Source organism: Numida meleagris, chromosome 6 (genome assembly GCF_002078875.1).
Source record: "Numida meleagris isolate 19003 breed g44 Domestic line chromosome 6, NumMel1.0, whole genome shotgun sequence".
NCBI lineage: Eukaryota > Metazoa > Chordata > Aves > Galliformes > Numididae > Numida > Numida meleagris.
Genome location: NC_034414.1, coordinates 10,770,717 through 10,790,675, shown reverse-complemented (window position 1 = coordinate 10,790,675; position 19,959 = coordinate 10,770,717). Strand labels below are relative to the sequence as shown.

At 35.8% G+C, this 19,959-nt stretch overlaps 1 protein-coding gene across 9 annotated transcripts in view; it reads right to left on the bottom strand.

Moving 5' to 3' along the window:
- Positions 1-19,959, bottom strand: part of INSC (INSC, spindle orientation adaptor protein) — a 125,866-nt gene that overhangs the window by 44,370 nt on the left and 61,537 nt on the right. For all 9 annotated transcript variants that reach the window (XM_021403081.1, XM_021403080.1, XM_021403085.1 and 6 more), the window contains 5 exons: positions 15,723-16,068; positions 15,208-15,260; positions 13,532-13,655; positions 11,189-11,302; positions 4,187-4,312 (listed from right to left, as the gene is read on the bottom strand). In XM_021403081.1, coding sequence (XP_021258756.1) covers positions 4,187-4,312; positions 11,189-11,302; positions 13,532-13,655; positions 15,208-15,260; positions 15,723-16,068 — 763 coding nt within the window. The remainder of the gene's footprint in view (positions 1-4,186; positions 4,313-11,188; positions 11,303-13,531; positions 13,656-15,207; positions 15,261-15,722; positions 16,069-19,959) is intronic.

The window sequence follows — 19,959 nt, the reverse complement described above, 5'->3', positions numbered from 1 at the left end:
AAAATTTTAAAACTCCCCTTTCTTTAGATTCTTTTTCTGGAGATGATAAGCCATTTGATTCAATGTGCTCTGAATGAAGGATTCAAAAGAATTTGTAAGCTATATGTAGGCAATTTTGCTTAAAGCACAGGAATAAAAACTGTCGTTTATTAAGAGAGAAGGCTTTATTAGTGTAACAATTGGTACTAGTTATTGAACTAGTTTATTTACTGCAAGTAAATATATACTGCACAGTTGTTGATGTTTAGACAGCTGCTTACTGTTAGCATAAATCATTATTTTGTTGAATTGCAGGTTTTTAACAAACTAATGTTCCGCCTGAATAAAAATTGCAGTATATTGCTCTATTTGATATTTATGTCTAAAGTAACTGTGCAGTTCTTCTATTGCAGCAAAAAAGTTAGTAAAAACCATAACCGAACTCCAGTATAGGGCAAGAATTGGAAAGCTATGCCTTCTAACACCAATCAGCTAAAAGCTTTGTGAGGACAGACAAAGCAGAGAAACTACCACAGACATCAAGCTTTAACAAGGCTCCGTGTCAGTACGTACACAGGAGATTCATTCAGAGAGCACTGCAAAACAGAAACCTAATGCAGCCTTGGGAATTGAAAAGGCTGAAAAACTGTTGTAGGCAAATGATGTGCTGAGATGTAGGCTTGTATTCAAATAGAAACCCCTTTTCCACACAAGGCTACTTCACGTTAGAGACATTTGTCACATCTCCCACTAAATAACTCTATTTTTGTCCAAAGCATCTCTGAGGCTGTATATGCAAATAGGTCTGCATGTATAATAGTAACACTGCTCTTCAATTTCTGCTCTTGCTCACCTCACTCAAATTCCTTTCTGTTATTCTGTTTTTAGAAGTTTTCTGTATAATCTATCAAGTTAGGATCAACTATAGTATATATTATCATTATCCGTAGTGCATCTGCCTGTAGCAATCTATTATCTGTACTACGTATTACCTCGTTGCTAAAATTCCAGAACGCCTAGACTAAAAATAATCATACTTTCTGATACAAGGGGCTTTCTACTAACAAGTTTGCGTGCTCAAGGGCCACAAGACGAATGACAAAGCTCTCTTGGGTACAGGGACAGGCAGCTACAGGAATAACACAAAGGGTGGAAATTGTGATCACTTTTCCAGGACCTCTCCACTCCTCTGAATGAGTCCACTGGTGTCACAGTGGATTATGAAGCTGAAGTGTACTGAACAAGTGGACATCCATAAGCAGCTTGAAGCACTAACTACCCACTTGTGAAGCACAGGTTACACAGAGCTCGAGTTATTTACACACAGACCTCTGTTAAAATGAGGTGACTTCTTCGCTCTCTTTCTACATTAAAAGCTTAATTTGCTACTGTTGAGTTCCTGGAACCCAGTACCTACATGTATAACAATGTAACAGTACATTTTTAAAAATCAGGAAAGTACATGCAAGTAAAATAACTATTGTAAATTGGCATTTTAAGCAACCGATTTTTTGTTATTGTAAATATAGCCAACTAGATTCACCTGAAAGAGTAAAGCTAATCATTGTAACAACAACGTGGTTGTGGTAATTGTAATTAAAGATGGGCATGTTTATCAAGGCTATGTAAAAGTAATAACGACATTTTCAAGCATGATATAAGACAACAGAGTGCAGGTATATATATTTAAAGATGCATGACTGGAAAGAACAATAATTATTCCTTAAAAAGTTGGGGAAAATATACCTGCTCAAAATAGGCAAAACAGTAGATACTTTCCTTTGCAAGTTAACCAGGACAGTATTTACACATGCAAACAAAAACTCACTCAGGACAAATGATTTAAATCCAGTATGGAATCATTCACATTAAATTTGCACTAATTACCAAAGAAGTTTAATATTCAAAACTTTAAATCCAGGAAAAGTGTTAAAATACTCCCTGCTTGCATTGCCTCCTGTGAACATCATACTGACTTCCTGACTTTTTTCTAAATAACCATTCACAGTAACACAGATGTTCCTGTTAGTCTGCCACATTTGTGAACTGGCAAGATCAAAGAACACCGGATAAATAAACAGTATTCCTAATGTGTTTAGTAATTAAGCACCACAATTACTGCAGAAAGTACACTATCTCCTTTTAGCCCACCTCCTACATAAATGCTCCCTCAGAAATGATAGTTGGTGCTGCTTCAAGTGGCCTTTTAATGGTTGTGAAACCTAATTAAAAATACAAAAGGCAGTAAGAATTTTTGCTTTTGTTAGTTTCTTTGGTTTTTTTTTTTTTTGGGGGGGGGGGGGGGTTTTGAGTGATTGACTTTTTTTTTTTTTTTGAATCTTGAATTACCTAATTTGAATTGTTTGAAGACCAAGCTTTATTTGTTTGAATGAAGTTTCTGTCATTAAAAAACCCAGTTCAAATTGCACTGATGTTGTAATGCACTAGGTGGCATAATGATATTCATATCAGAGCAAATTAAATGCTTCACAACCAGCCAGGTGCTTAGCTGGATGATAGAAACAGCTCTTTCTGCCAGATAGAAGTCCTATGGTAATATCTGTAATAACAGGAATGTTAATATTATTAATCCTCCTTTTATTTCTTTCCAAGAGTATTTCAAATTTTAATAGAAAAATATCATTCTTACTTCAATACAGCGATATTAAAAATGTCTTTGGTGCTAGCATCAAAATATTGGTCTTCTCATCGGTGCACCTTCTACTGATTTCCATGTGATAAGAACATTGTTTTGCTTTCAAATAGGTGTGAAAGACGAATACACAGTGGTAAAATTTTCTCACGTTATCCTTCCCTCATCTCTATAAACACAAAGCTGGGGCATCGCCTGCTGAAAGGTTTTTACAGATGATATAGCATTGTAATGGCCTTTCGTGTTCAACCTCCGGAGGAACTCAGAGAGACATTAACCTCTTTTGGAGAAAAGATTTTTGTTTCTTTTGATATATGAAATATCCTATTATCCTCCCAAGAAATCCAGAAATATACTGGACCCGCATAACATATGAATCCTCAGCAACACAATTTCAGGCAAAGAAGTTGACAGTTATTATAGTCCAGTTCTAAACCTTCGCCTGTTCAGACAAGTAGAATTAATGTCTAGCCCTTCATTTTCACCAAGTTGTGATTTTAGGAGTTGAAGGCCCAGACGAAAATGAACTACTGAAATCAGCACTAAGAATTTATACTAAAAATCCATGAAATGCTACTGGACCAGGTGAGATTAATTAGTCTTTTCTAACTTTAACTTTATCAAGTCCTCTATTCTTATGGACTTAATGAAAGATCCTTTTAGACAGATTCTAGTGTCAGTCTGAACTAGCATTATATCAAAAAAAATTTAAGTCATCTTCATTTACTGTAAGCTCAGATACTTGATTTTTGCTGCAGATGTTCTGTCATAATTTGCTTGAATTCTGTGACAGTAAATTACAAGATGCGTCAATGTAAAGTGGCAGTGAAATCATTTATCATTAACTTGAAGAGGCCATTATTCAGCTCTGGAAGATGACTGCTTTATGAAATACAAAAGGATGAGATCATGATTTAGTGACTAGGAGAAGCGTTCGTTTTCCAAAACAGCAGTACGTAGCAAGGGTGAAAAAGGAACAACGCCTAAACAGCTGATACAATTTTACCTGGATAACGCGTTGATGTTTTCCATCTTAGTTAAAATTGGCTTTTAGAAAACTTGCTGATTAACAGACACTGTTTACTGGTTGGCTGCTATATCTGTTGCACTTCTTTCTGTGTAATTACAACTCTCGCAAGTTATCTCAAGTAGATGCCCTACCTGAGCATCAGGAAAAAGGTTTAGAGAGGTATAAAGCTCTCTATGTTCTAAAGGTTATTTGAAGTATTAGAGTTTCTAAACACGCACTTTAAAGCGTCCAGAAATTATCATTTATTTTGGTGGGTTTTTGGTTTGTTTTTTTTTGACGTAGTCACTAACGTATTTGGCTGCTTTATAAAAATTATCACCACTTAGAAAGCTTACTTGTGTAAACAACTTAATAGGATATTTTTTGTTGGGACTAATTTTGTAAAGATTGAAGATGTGTCCAGCACAGCAAGTGTTGAACAGAATACAGCATCAAATGCCACAAAGTTATCAATTTCTAGAAGAGATTAAACATGTGATTTCTCTTTTTATGATGCAGTCAATAAAAAGCTCTGAAATGCCTACCTTTTCCAGCTGGTGCATCCCTTCCTCTACACAACAAATGGATGCCAGTGTTCTCAGTGTCTGGGGATAAAGGCACCTGAAATAATCCTGGCGACAGATCTTAAAAAGAGCAACGACACCTCCTTCCTGCAGGTAAAAAGCAAAAATTAGAAAAACAGCACCAAATGTTTCTCTACAACATAACTTAGTAATCTCAGACAGAGGGAAGGACAGACTCCTTTGTTAATGTATCCAAATTGGCTATCATCAAAACAACAACAAAGAGGATGTTAAACTCATACAGAGAACTCAAGTTGATTAACACTTCTGCACTAAGTGATGAAAAAGTAATATAGCCTCAGTAGGAGGTGTGCTTAAGCAATTGACTTTTACCAATTACAAGAACAATTTAAATTAAACTTGACATTCATATGAAAATGACAAAGAATTATCAATAGGCTGCAACTGGAGTGATATTTAATTGATAGTTCAACCACACACTTAATTAAAAACAGATTTGTTAGCAAATATTTTGCAATCCTCTATGTTTCTGATATCCATACCATAATTTTCCTATTAATAAAATATGGAAGAGAAGATCATAGGTTAAAGAGTTATTGAAAATGTCGAAGAAGGTGTCAAGTTCTACAATGATACAATCCATATATTCCTATTTTAGAGCATAAAACTTGCATTATTATGCGTTTTTCTTCAGATATAGCACATAATGAAAAATAATTGAGTATATATAAATCCGTATAGTATCTATCCTTCATCATTTCCAACACAGTGCATAGACATAAATATTAGGAAAGGTCACATAATAAATGGTAATATACAGATTCAAACAGTATGTGCACTTCAGTTTCTTTGTTGGATTGTGTTATCTCTGAATGTTATGCTTGCCATGTAGACTACAGAAGCTTTAATTTTTATTTTTTCTTTTTAATGTAAAAGCAGCCACATGTGAAGAAAGCATGTGAAGTAACGTTGGTCTAAAATACTGATATTCCAGGTATGAGTTAAAATTGATTGGAATCATGGACCAAGTTTAATACAGGCTGTTCAGACTAAGCCTACTTAAGTAGCTTCTATAAAAAAAACTATCTTTCAGATTTACTTATCATCTTTTCCTCTTCAGCCAGTTATTGTATTTGAAATCTCAACAAGTCATTCTGACGAAAAACCTCCAGAATACAATTCAGAATTCTTCCACATTTTTGTACTATTCTCTGCAAAATTCTAGCAGAACTAATAGAGTAAGATAATGTATCCATTCACCCTGGCAAAAAATAGATACTAACTTAAAATTAAATTAGAATTAGACAAAATTAACATCTGAGTATTTCAGGATTCAATTTTTTTATGTTATATCTTTACAGACACTTGTGCCATTTCAATGAAATCATTGAAAAGAGAAGGCTTAATAAGGTTTCTTAAGAGTAAAATTTATTTGTGGAATTGTAAGAAGTGCACGTATATCTTTGAGTTATTTTATATCTAGCATGGCTATATTCAGCCTACTGCACAAAGACATTTCTGGGCCTTTAAAATAAAAGCCAGAACACTAACAAGAAAAATTCTTACAGTCATTCTTTCTTCCATAAAAAGACATTGATATTTCCCCCTTGTAGTAATTAAACTATCTATTCAAAAGTATTCAAAAGCATAGAAATGAGTGAGTACTGTGTTGTCCCCAGATGTGATGTAATTGGGATTTCTTAGGTCCTATTGTCAGTATGAAAGTACTCGCAGTTCTGTGGGATCAGAGAAATCTGGTTCTCTAATTTGATTATAATAAGCAGAAGTTCGTGAATGACAATAATAACAATTGCTCATTGGCTTCAAGACTTCTTTCTGACAAATGGGTACCTTGCTCTTTTCTCTGAGGGACAGGAAGTGATTTATCACTGTGTTTGTTGGGAGAAGATCCAAATTGTTTATTATGTGCACCGTATACTATTACCAAGTTGTAAAACGTTGACCATAAGCAATGAATCTAGAGAGCTACAAGTGAAATATGGAGTGAGTAGGAAATAGCAAGCCTGATTCTGTGGCTTGTCAAAAGCACTCAGGTACCCAAAGCTTTACTGATATCTCAGCATCCTCCAGAAGTTCACCTTTTTCTAAATTTGTCTCCCTGATGATGATATAACAGAGCTGCTGCTCCATCTCACTGGACTAAGTATAAATTGGTAACGTTTATTCTTGTACTTTATACTTATTTACCATTCAAAGTATCCTAGCAACACTACGTTTCTCTTGCTTTGGAAATCAGCTAGCTGTACACCTTTCCTAAAGCTCCTGATATACCTAACCATGCTTTCATCATTCTATTTATCCTTTGCAGACTTCTGATCACGAACTGGAACCAAAAGAACACCACAAGAAGCACTCCTGCTATAATTCAAGTTTCATTTGGGACAGGCTTCACATACTCTCTGCAATGATAGGGCAACTTGCTTTACTGCTTGATGACCTGCTTCTCTCCTATATTGGATTAGTAGGAATTCAGTTTCCCAGAGGATTCCCTGAGATGATGTTCAGAAGGGCTAACACTAGATAACAAAATCACCTGAAATACAATCACAAGTATGTGATGAAGGATGTAATGAGGATAAAAAGCCACATTTCACAAGGATTTCAGTGAAGAGCAGGGAAAGAAGGCATCTGTCCCTAATGAGTAGTATTTTGCAGATTCAGCCTCAAATTATTCAAAGTGCAGCAAATTCCATCAAGTCCTTTCCTTATGATGGAAGACAACATTTAAGATTAGCTTGAACGAAATCTCTATAGTAAATATTTTGTAGAAATTGAACTGATGTGCAAAGAAGATAAGGCCAAGATGTACTAGAAGATTTTCTGAGAGCAAGCAAGCTGCTGCACAGCTCTACGGGACTCATTCAGGCTGTTTCTCCAGAAAAAGGCACGATAAGCAGGTATGGTATATTTGCTTTAGTTGTCTTGGTTTGCCTCTCTCATTTTAGGAGATTATTAATGTAGCATCCAATCAATACACTTAGTATTACAGACTAATTCATCAGTGAAATTGATTTATTTTATAACATTTATTTTCTGTGTTACCTGATATCCCACTGTGTATTTATTTTAACTCTGGAACTGATTGCTATGGATTCTTCTGCTTGTCACAAAACTGAACCAAAATAGAGACAGTTTACTTAAACAATGCTAGGGTTTTTGACAGGTGCTCAAATTCACTCAAAGCATTTAACTTTTGTTTTTTAAAAGCTCCTTGTGATTTTGGAAGGTAGTGGTTTAACAACCAAGATACTAATTTGTAGGTTTTAATATCAAAGATCAAAATCTAATAGACAATATTATGAAAAACATTTTGTGAATATACTCAACGCAACAGATGCAGCCTCAGAGAGTGATACAATTTAGTCGTGTACTTAAGCATAAACCAACATATCATGAGATATGATAGAGGAAGAGGATTTTAGCAACATTCCGTTCCAAAGTTAAGAAACTGATCCACTGACACAAACCTGACTGAAACAAGTTTTTGCAACAGATTCTGCACCTGGCTTTTAGTGTCCTCATTTTCTCTTTTTGCTTTTAGGCTTACTGGTGGAGTTTCCATTCTGCTGCCTTCGGCATTGACAGCAGATGAACGTGACATCTAGTTCAAAACCCACAGCACAACAGTTACTTCTCTATTAGCTCAAAATTCAAGGACTGTTATTATCACTATTATTATTTATTTTCAGGGTTTCTCCATTTCTTATCTTGTGCTTGCTACTGCTCATTTATGTTAGCGATCTTAGTCATTACACTTAATGTGTAGAACATTGAGCAGGTTTACCAGGGCGAGACAGCAACATGACTTTCACAGAATATTACAGTTGCATTTCTAAACAGAAAAAAAAAATTGAACTCATTTTAACTTTCAATGCAACACTCAAAACAATTTCCAGATGGAATAAAATTGTAGGTGACTTTTTAGAAGAGGATTTTCACATTTCGAAGACTTATTGATTTTGATAACAGAATTAGCAAGGGAAAGTAAGGAAAAGAGTGAGATGATTGAAAAGCTTATCAAAATGAAAACAATAGATCATTTCCAGGCAGCTTTTCAAAATTGATGTGGTTCTTCATTTTATGCTCAAAATTTTGATGTACTACGGAGCCATAATTCATAGCGTGAGACATAAAAACACTAAACACAACATTTCACAAATGCGTCTGAATTTTTCCACTTTTCTGCCTAGTTTTTCCAACAATAAGAGCACTCTCAAGGAAACTTCTGTGTCTATGGGAAGTTTTGAGAACTTCACAAAAACTGAATCCATTCTTGCCCTTGTAATGAGCTGGTGCAGTGCCAGATTATTGTATTTTTTTTTATTTTTTTTTTAAATCACCTTGCAGTTTCCCTGTCATAGCAACCTATTCAAGTGATGGAATACAAAATTCTAGTCCATCACATTTCCTCTGCCCCCATGCTCAGTGATGCAGGTAACTGATGCAATACAGAGGATGAAGGATGAAGGTGAGTCTGGATGATTACATTTCAGTGCATATAGGAAACAGATGAGTCTGACAAGTGATACGATTACCACTGTAGTTTGGCAACCAAACACCACTTAGGGTTCTTTGCATAAGGACATTCATTTCCTCACTTGGAGATCATTTAGTGCATCCTCTGACACATCCATGTGATATTAGTAATAAATTAGTGTTTTTTCTTTTTTTTGAAGGTCAGACTTCACTTCTGCTAAATGGAACTGTCTGTGGAATTCTCACAATGATAAAAAGCACCAGACCATTTTCCTCAATTTGTTAGTTCTACACTGCTTCAATATTCAACATTTTAACCTTGTTTTGGACACCACTGAGTGGAGCTCAAATACCAATTCAGAAAAAATTAAACCTCTCATGCTATTGCCAAAATCCACTACACATTTGAGCCTGCTTCATTCAGAGCCTTCAGAACAGAGTGGTACATTTTATGGTGCAAACATCTATCTAAAGGCAGACCAGAAATAGAACTACTTAGATGGTACTATTTAACTTTATCTCTGAGCAGGACAAGATGTTGGCGCGTTCACTCTACAAACAGAAGCTTGAGAAAACTGGGAAAAGATTTCCCACTATGTATACTGAGGATGGGATGATTCTATGCTTGACCTCACAAAATGCCTTTCCTCTCTCACTTTTTCAAGATCCAAGCATCAGAAGTACAAACACTGCAGGGATTGCTAGAATTATTAATCTCAGCAGAGCGATAGGTTTAAATCCAGCGTTCACATCAGCTTCTGAGTGAATGAGAACACAATGCCAGAAGTAACATACATTGTGATGACATCCTTCTGCAAAAGGTAAATAATGGATGCAAAGTATTTCTAAAATTACTTCTTTAATAATATCTCTATCATCCTCTGTACACATAGCTGAAGAGTTTTTTTTGTTTCTCTGTGTACTCAGTAGCTATATACATAACCAATTGCAAAGTTTCTCTACTTACACGGCTGATACTTAGAAAGTACTGTCAGGTGAGACACTAAAAAGATGACCAAGGTACTGAAAGGAGTGGCAATATACCAGGTGACACAGACAACTTCAGCTGAATCAATACCCAGAAGCCAGTTGGAGCTTATCCTATTGCAGTTGCCAGCAGAGGTTCTTAAACTTTATTAAAGAATAAACTTTGGAGAAAAATGGCAAAAAAAACTACCAATGCCTGATACTCTTTTACTAGTGATGTGGTTTAGGGCTTAAACATAAAGCTGAGCTCCAAGTCAGGGCACTTGGCTTTCTTTTCATCCCATCCTTGTCATTATAACTCACTTATTTTGGTATTTGCAAAACCATAATCTAAATAAGGCACTGAAATACTAATAGGATTTCCACGCCAAAGCATTGGGCTGCTTTTAAGATGTTATTTCTCCTAGGGCACTACGTTTCCAGATCAGTATGTATTCCTCTATTATCTACATTTCTAAGTAGAGATTCAACAGATTAAATTAATTTTGGGATGCACATGCTATATAAACTCAGAATGACTTCTGTAAGTCTCAGCCCAAAACAAGATTTAACTTCAAGTGTAGCAATAAGCTACACTTTTTAAGCTCAAGGAGGAAAGGTTTAGATTAGACATCAGGGGGAAGTTTCTCACAGAGACAGTGGTGAGGTGCTGGAACAGGCTGCCCAGAGAGGCTGTGGATGCCCCATCCCTGGAGGTGTTCAAGATCAGGCTGGATGGGGCCCAGGGGAACCTGGTCGTGTACCAGATCTGCATGTTGGTGGCCCTGCCTGTGGCAGGGGGTTAGAACTCAATGATCCACAGGGGCCGTTCCAACCCAAGCCATTCTATGATTCTATGAATAACATCTGAATTGCTTAAGAAAGCTGTATCAGAAAGATTTAGAAGGTTTTTGTTCCTCTGCTTGCCCATACAACTTTTGTCTAAATTGCTCACCTGCAGTGTAAAGAATCATCAGCATTAATCGGGTACTTGAAACTCTTGAAAATTTCCTTCTATTTCACTTGGTTTGGGGTAATTAAGTAAATGATGCCATTTGAGTTGTTTGAGTGCATTATAAAGCAGGAATTTTGGGAGAGAGTGAGAAGGATGTAGGCAGAACCAAACAGCAGCAGCTTCCAGTTGAGAGGATGTTATCAAGATGAAATAGCCAGGGCCTTATATAGCAGTAACTGGTCGGAGGAAAATTTTAAAAATGGATGCAAATTAAAACAAGAGAAGATCCAACCAGGTGCTGTGAAATAACTACATCATGAAGAAACATCAATTGACACGAGCCTTCTTGTCTGCTACCTCCTCTCTTTTACGCCTTCAGTTTATTTTGAAAGCGGCAGAAGAAAAAAGTTCCTTACAATAAGGTTTTTACAGTCTTCAACTTAGATTATCTGTCTCCTGAAATACAGGATTTCATATTGTACTACTGTACCTTTCAAAACTCACCACCACTAGGGTGCAGTGTAAAATAACCCACTCATATTGCTAGTTTTACTTTGCATTAATCCGTATATTTATCCCCTTACCTTAGCTATGATACGGCACAGATGAGTACCTTCCTGGGTGAGGCTGAATAAGCTATTAATTGCTGATTCAGTGATGTACACGCTATCCGACAACTCTATTTGTCTCAGCAGGTTCTGTGTGACATAAGGTAATTAACAACAGTTACTTTCAATGAAAAACATGACTATTGTATTTAAGATGAAACAGAGTGGGAAGTCTAGCCCATTGTGTATCTGTGTGATAATTTTCCTTCTCATGCGGACAAAGCAAAAATAAACACTGGCAAGAGTCAAAACAGTAACATTTTAACACATTTACTCTCACATTTGAATAGACGTAACTAAGAATAGCAACATATAAAAACAAGCATGAATGGAAAAGAGGAATGTGTTCAAAAACATGTTAAAAAAGAGCTCAGAAGTTATTTAGTAAATTATTCTTGTATTTGACCTAGAATTGAACTACAAAGGAGTTCAAAGGAAACTAATCGTCTCCATGCAGAAACTGTATCACAGGGTGGTGTAAATTTTCTGCATTATTTAAATAATAAGAGTAGTAATAGTGCCATACCCTTTCTAACATAACTTTGTGTCTCTAGGGTCATTGTTATTGTCAGTTTATGCTTAAAACTGAAAGGTGACACTGACTACTAACAGGAATTATTAGAGAAATATAGTTCATTTCTCAAATACATGAAATACGCTAAATATTTTTTATCTTTGTAAGTAGTTATCTTGCTTTTGCATGTGTGCCATTGCAGTTGCACAGATAAACATAGCTGTTAGAAAATACAGAGCTTAATTTTATTCTTTGAAAGTTCAAAGAATACAATCACAAGAGGAAGAACTAATTGTATTTATTAGAAGGAGGAAGCCAAGTGTTTATGTATTCAATATAGCTTTGAAAGCCATATCCCTTATTTTACGCTGTTACTGACAGGAAACTCAATTATCCTCCCTTTAGAAGGTTGTGTTCTCCCAACCTTTGTGTCTCCCCTAAATTATCAGTTCACACTTTAATATCAATCCTTCCCATCAACAAATCCTGATACACTGATTTGAAAAGAAAGCCCTTAGTCATGGCCTCTCCTCAGATGCTTTGTCGGCTCCAGGGCAAAAAACCCACAATGTGGTTGTAAGGCAGAAGTGAGCGCACTTCTGGATGGCTCTGAGAACTATTCTTTTGATCGTTTTTATTAGCAACCTCTCCTCCAAGTCATCAGCAATGCAAATGCTTATGGGATAGTGCAGAGTAATTAATCCTACTTCCTTAAAATATATAGGGACTAGGATTTAATGCATCAGTAAAGATCTAAGTGTCCAGAGGCAGAACTATTAGCAATATAGGACATCTCTTCAGATTAAAGACAATAAGCATCAAAACAATGATGGTTTACTCACTGAATTTGCAATATGCAGTTATTTATGCACTTAAGTTCATACGCCGCCTTTCATGTAGTTCTTATAAATTCTAACCAAAGTGCACTAGCAAGTAGGTTGTTAGCTTGACTATAATTTTGCAAATATATTCTGGACACTTTCTAGCAACAACAGGAGATGCTTCAACATTTGCTATTTTCAAACATCAAGGTACAATAGAATTTAACCAGTATCATTCAGTATTTTGTTTTAACACAGTAGTAAATACTGTTTAACAGTTTATTCTTCATCAAGCCTCTCAGTCTCCTGCTGGGACAAAAGAACTTTCAATATAGCATCACGTCTAAAATATGGACAAATTAATTGAGCATAATTACTTTTGTTGGGGTTTTTTTGAGCAAGATTAAATGGTGCAAAGGGATAGTTAATGAGATCTCAGGAAATAAACTAGCGTAAGATAGATTGCTTAGGCTTGCAAGTTATTACCTCAAGAATGGTCTAATGGAAGAAGTGTAATGCATCTGTAATCTCAGATTACGCTGTGTTTATATTTTAATCATCACTGAAAATTACACATCATGCGTGTAGTGATACAGCAGTATTTCTGGAACGCTCTACGTACACACTCCCACAGAGGCTTTGCTCTCATCAGTCCTCACACTATGGAAGAGGGAAGGATTCCAAAACCAGTTGATGGTTATGATAACCCCATGTAAGGGGTTATTTTCTATTTTGATGCAAAAAACAATGCTGATAGTCACAAACAGCCTGTACACAGGTCATTATTTTAATCACTACTTCCTAGAGACTAAGATACGCTCTAGTTAAAATGCGTGCTGTAATAATATGTATATTATACGTATGTCTTCTAGAAGTTTTAATTTTCAATAGGAACTGTTGAAAACAGGAGAAACTTTGAGGTTTCTAAACCAAAAAAAGATGATTTTTATTATTATTACTTTTATTTTTATATTGTAGACTAACCTGTGCCTCATGCGTTAAAACAAGCTCTATCAACTGGCCAAAATACTGAGCAACAGTAGTGAGCGTTTCATTAATACAAGATTTCATAGACCTCAGCATCTGTTCATCCTCCATTTGTATGCACCTAAAACAGGAGAGAGGGAACCAATGAGGGAAAACAAGATGCAACAGACTCCAATTGTTTATCAAGCTGTATCATCACAGGTGAGGTCTACATCGGAATATCAAAGCTTTGTCTGCACACAGTAAGCATAACACCAAAATATAACAGTGGACATTAATGAATACTTTGGGGATCACAATCTACTTCACATGCTGCAGGCCAAATTTTGCTGCAGCTGTTATGTTTATACCAGCAGAACTACACTATTTTTCCCCTCATGCTTATAGTTACAGTCACCTGAGGATGCCTGCATTTCAGCTGCAGCTCCGGTTGTAAAACACAGAGGGATATACTAAGAAGTGTTTGCTGTAATTTTCATTTCTTTTCTTTGTCATAGTTTAATAAAAGCAGGACAAGGGCACAAACTGAATGTGTGTCCAAGTGAATAAAAATCATTTAAGCAGTGTACTCAAAAGTAAAATAAGGCCCTCTGTGAAGAGCAGTTTCACAGAGCAGCTTCACAGGTGGCGTAACTATCCTGTAACTAATGATACTTGGTGCAACTGACAAAACAAGATAAAGATGCAAAACATTCTACAGATGAATAATTCAAATGAAATACCTGGTACTACTGCAAGAGATGCATTATTTTAAGTTGTCAAAAATTATTCCACATCAGCAAGCTGCTGCAATGGAAGGAATGGTTTGGCTGATCAGTGTTTCCACCTACATAACAGGTTCCATTTTCGGTACTACCTGTCTTTCACCTAACAACTTTTTGTTGAACAGAAAAAGAGGGAGAGGGTCACTAAGGATCTTATGAAATCAGTGTGCTCCATAGTAGAATATGAAAGTAAATTTTGAGTTGTGCAAGTTTGGCAAAAAGCAGTAGTGTTCAAGGGCTATTCCTTCCTGGTAATTAGATGCTGTCTTTTCCCCTGATGACTCCCTGAGAAGAATGACTGGCACAGTGTTTGAAGTAAATAGAGAAAGATCACTTAAACTGCAAAGGAGGAAACAGGATAACGTACCTAAGGTAGGGGAAATATGAGTAGGATTATATAAAAATTCTTATTTTCTATTCTCAGCATTCTAGAGTGCATGGAGCTAATTAAATCTACATATGCAAATAAAATAGTACATATTCATTTGGATTTATTTTTCTAATATGTGGATACTCAGAGGAACACCAACTATGACAGTCTATAAGGAAACAATATAAAAGTTTTTCCACAGAAGCTGAAATCTTGGCTCCAGAGAACTCAGTGGGAGTTTTGTCACCTACACCATTAGAATCAGACTTTCTCCCTTGATACCTAAAAGCTATGAAAAATCATCTTCCATATATATGCCGGGCTCTTTGTGCAGCAGCAGATCCCATCTTTCATTAAGATGCAGTTTAGATAAAAGCAATTCACTTCAGCCACTGGGGTTAACATTCAGAAAGCCTTTCAGAGCTGCAGGGGCCTAGTTCAAACATTTGAGAATGTTAGTGGATCTGCACTTCTCATCACACACTCTGTAACATAATAAAACAGCAAAATGAATATTTCAACCCAAAAATTTAAATTACCTTTCTGTAAATGCAGTAAATTCTGAACACTTGTCTATTAGAAGTTTTTCCAGCTGGAGAGACGGAAAAGAGAAAGTGATTTTTAGTATCCATATATGTTTTCTCTTGTTAATCAAGTAAAAACCCTCCAGAACTACTATGTAATATAAGCACTCTTATTTTTCTATTCTTCTAAGTAAAACAAGTAGAGATAAAAATAAAGTTAATAAACATAGTATTTTCTAAATCTTAAATGCAAAGAAACTCCCAGATGGGGCATTTAATTATTTCAGCCCAGTGATCACCAAAAACTTAATTTTTTTAACCACCTAATTCGTCAACATGACCAGCTTTGAGAATCAGGCTGATGATAAAATAGGATCCATATTAAGTACAAAATGTTTCTACAGCTAAAAAGGAATTTAAATTTCTTAAACAAGAGATGAGTAAAGGTGTAAGGATTTCTTTAAGACTGTATAAAGTTGCAGTTATTACTAAAAAGAGAAGAGAAAAGACATCAGGTGAGGCATTCCTACCTGATGCATTTCTTCTGACGAACTCCTGGTAAATGCATTGTATTCATTTATCATGGAACGTACGTGGCAATTGACTCTTACTGTCACACTGTGGACTCTTTGCCATCTGTTCTTCTCCAACTTTTGAGCAATCCTGGTCAACTCTGTGCTTATTATCCAAGCTCTTTTTAATAGCAGCTGTAAGTTATCACTTGTGCTGTACTGTGAGGAAAGGATGAGTTCATTTTGTTCATCCTTCTCAGTGCTGATCGGCTTGGACTGGAGAATACACATGCATTCGCAGTCTGTCATCAACTTCAAATCTTCCATCCACCGCTGAACAGAGTCCACCTGAATTAAATGCATGCTAGGAAGAAGAGAAAGAAGGAAGAACAAGGTGAAGCAAAGTGATCTTGGAATAACCATCAGCAATAAAATACTGTTATATCTACCACCCAAGTTGCAGTTCATTGACAAAAAGTAACAGATTGAACAGTTTTCTTTAGTAGCAATTGAGAACCATGTTTTGCTTTCTATTCCAATGGCAAGTTTCAGGTTTCTGATCACTTTCACACTACGTAGCATACTACAAAATCAGAGAAAAATCAGTAGAGATTGGAGATGACTAAACAGAATTTTAGGCTGCAGTTTTGGAGGGAAACAGTCCTATAGTTCTTTGCAAATGTAGTGTTTGATATGATGAAGTAAAAAAGTTACATGTTTGCTTGATTTTTATAGGACTATACTGTCAAGCTTTTTCTAGACACTTCACATTATAGCCTCTGCACAGGACAAGTTTTACCTTGTAACATCTCTTCAAAGCCCTTACATCCACTCCGGAACAGCCAAACCAAGACAACTAACAGTACTGTCAGCAACATCAATTCCTCCCACACCATAATCCCCTTAAACCTCAGCTGGATTCTTCCGCCTGATGAGACCTTTGCCTTCTCTCACTGCTGTCTGTAAAATTAGCACATCTGACTTCCAAAGCACATTTTTGCACTACAGCAAACATACTGTAAACAAGGGAGGCTGTAAGAAACTCCTTGACCAGTAAGAGCACAAGGACAATGAGCCTGCATTTTGAGCCCTTGCACCCTCTGGCAGAGGCACAGCCGGTAACGCATAGAATCGCCAAGGTTAGAGAAGACCTCTAAGATCATCCAGTCCAGTGCCCCGAGCTGTTAGAGCAAACTCTGCAATTGTGTTAGCCAAGGTAGAAATGGCAATGCGGAAGATTCTTTCAGTTCTTAAGCTCGGTACCGGTTGAATTCAAAAGATCCCCTTCCAGACCACTGAGGTAATACAGTACAAATTACCAAATCTTGATTATAAACATACAAAAGAGGCTCACATCAAGTATAATTTTACATAAGTCAGCAGCAGACAAGATACAAGGGATCAGTTTCATTGATCTAATTTCCTTTTTCACCAAATACAATGAAACTTCTTTTAATTTTAAACTTTACAAGCTACTGCTATTTAAGGTCTTAATTTTACTCAGCATTGAGTATTGTGTAATTGTATTTTATGATCGATTGTGGCTCACTTTTTTCTATGTGTAGTCTCCTTATTGCTTTTTTGGATGTGAAGCAAGGTTTCCTAATAGACAAAAATAACAACTCTAGAAGTTTGACAACATGATTTATAATGACATGCACAGTTTGCATGCGGTAAAGGATAAACTCATTTGACAGAGTAATGTATTTTTCATTTCCAAAGTGCACTATGATAATTGATTAAATCTGTTTAGTAAGTACAAATAAACTCATATTACACATTCACATGGAGAGAAAAACTCAAATATAAGGCTAGTTGGAAAAAAAAAACAAGAAACAGCTCATGCTTCCTTTATTCTCAAAAGGAAATCTTCACTCCAAAAAGAAAAAAGGATTATAAAATTGTACAAAAATGATTTGAAAGAAATTCTCACTTGTCTCAGTTCCTACTAAAGTAATTGACCAAAGTAAGTTGTATAATGCAAAAATTTTTTGTCATCTGAAATTTAACACGGTTTAACTCCACTAGCAGAAATAATACCGTTTGCCTTCCTTCAGACCAAAGGACTACTGAAGACTCCCTTTGTTCACTATGACAATATTTCTGATGCATTATGCTTTAAACAAATATCATGATTAGTCAAGTGAAATGTGAGTTGTTCACTTTCATTCACATCACCACATATTTAGACAAAATCTCCTGAACATTCAACACTTGAATTTGCAGATTATCTTTTGTATATTAAAATAAGGAAAGCCAAGTAGAATCATCTCTAATTAACTTTTAAAAATCGTATTCCAGACAGCATTTAATGATCTCTCAAAACGAGTTGAAAATTTCCATCCTGTCACCCATTACTGAAGAAAAAATAAATTACTACACCTACAAAATAAAAACATCCATAATGGGACAGACTAAAAACCCGTCTAGCCCATTATCCTGCTCCCAACATGGCCATTAGCAGATGCATAAGGAACGACTGTAAAAGGCACTGCAGGAGCCGAGCAACCCCTCCTTCCCATCTTCTGGCAATTAGCGGCTTATGAACTTCTTAAGCCAAAATACACGTCTGTGCAGGATGTTTTCACAATTCATGAAACAAAAGTAGCCATTAATCCCTTTTTGAACTCAGTTAAACTTTTGGCCTTTACAACATCTAGTGACAATGTCTTACGCTTTGATTATGTTTTGTATGAAAAAGTATTTCTTATTGTTTATTTGAAAGTTGCTGCCTTGACATATTAATACAAGCTCTGCAGTTCTTGTGTGACAAGAGATACTGAAGAGATAGCTCCGCAGTAGCCCTCTCTGTACAGTTCATTATTTTAATCACTGTGTCTGATTTCCTTTCATTTAGCTCATTTTCAAGACAACAAAACTGCGCTTATCCAATCTATCAGCATACAGAAGTGATCTCTCACCTCTGATCATCTACTTAACCTTCCCTACTTTTCCTGAAAATATTTCTAGTTATCCTATTACCTTTCCAGATGAGACGTAAGAACAGCACACAATATCCAACATTCAGGTGCATCACATGTTTACGTGTTTGGATATTTTCTGTGCATCCCCATTTTCCAAGAATTCCCAAAATTACTTCTCTTTAATTAAGTGCTTTGAACAGAACTATTTTGTATTTATTTTTAATTTCAGAATGAAAATATAAGCGATAGCATTTAACTTAGAGTTAGTTCTCCTATGATGTAAGATGGTTCTTCAGATCCTGGCTCCTCCTCACATTTCCTACTATGTCCATTAACATTTAATTTAATCAGATATTTTACCTTTTTAGTGACTCAGTAATGACAGATACTTCAGTGATTGTGTGGTTGCAGTTATTTTAAATCAACCTGATCAATTTCACATCACCTGCAAGTGTTGCCATCCTGCTGTTATTTTTCAAGTAGTTAGCAAATACACCGAGCAATAATGGTTCAAGGGTAAAGGACCTCAGTGGTGCAATTTTGCCCAGCTCTGTTTCACTAAGAACCATTAGGTGGTAAACTGGCAGAGACCTTCACATATAAAGTTAACTCCTCACTAGTTTAATTTTTTTACTTTAGTATTCCTTGTCATACTGACAAGAGAGCAATTTATGAATACTGTACACCAAAAAAGCACCATTTCATGTAAAAATGAAAGTAACTCAGTACAAAATAAAAATTCATAAGAAAGCATTTCTTTAGTGTCATCCTATTTTAATTGAGGTTTTAAAGCAGCTGAAGTTTTCAAGATCATTCAATTGAATTTCAGTAACTTGTAATTTGAATACACTGAATTCTAGTGTGCCTGCCAAACGTCTGTTTAAAAATTGTATTTTGACAAAATCATCTGGCTGAAACCAGCTTAGATGAAACAGCATGTTGTAAGTAACTTTCTTCAACACATGCTAAGATCTCGTTCCATACAGATATTTCCACACTATTTAACAATTTGAAGGCCAATTTCTCCATGGAGAAGGACTCATGGGAAAAACATTATCAGCTTACATTTTTAACACATATGTTGTTTCCAGAGTTACCAGCACTTTTTACTTAAAAAAAAAAAAAGTAGTAGGCTAATGAACCACATGATCCTTAGGACAGATCAAGCAACTCTTTAGATGGCAATCCTCTCTCACACTGATGCAAGATGAATACAAGAGTACAAGAGTGAAGAAATAATAACTAGACCATATTTACAGTTTCCAGCTTGGACCTCTCTACTACAGTTTTACTGGCAGAAACACACACTTTTTAAAATTGCAAGTGTTATA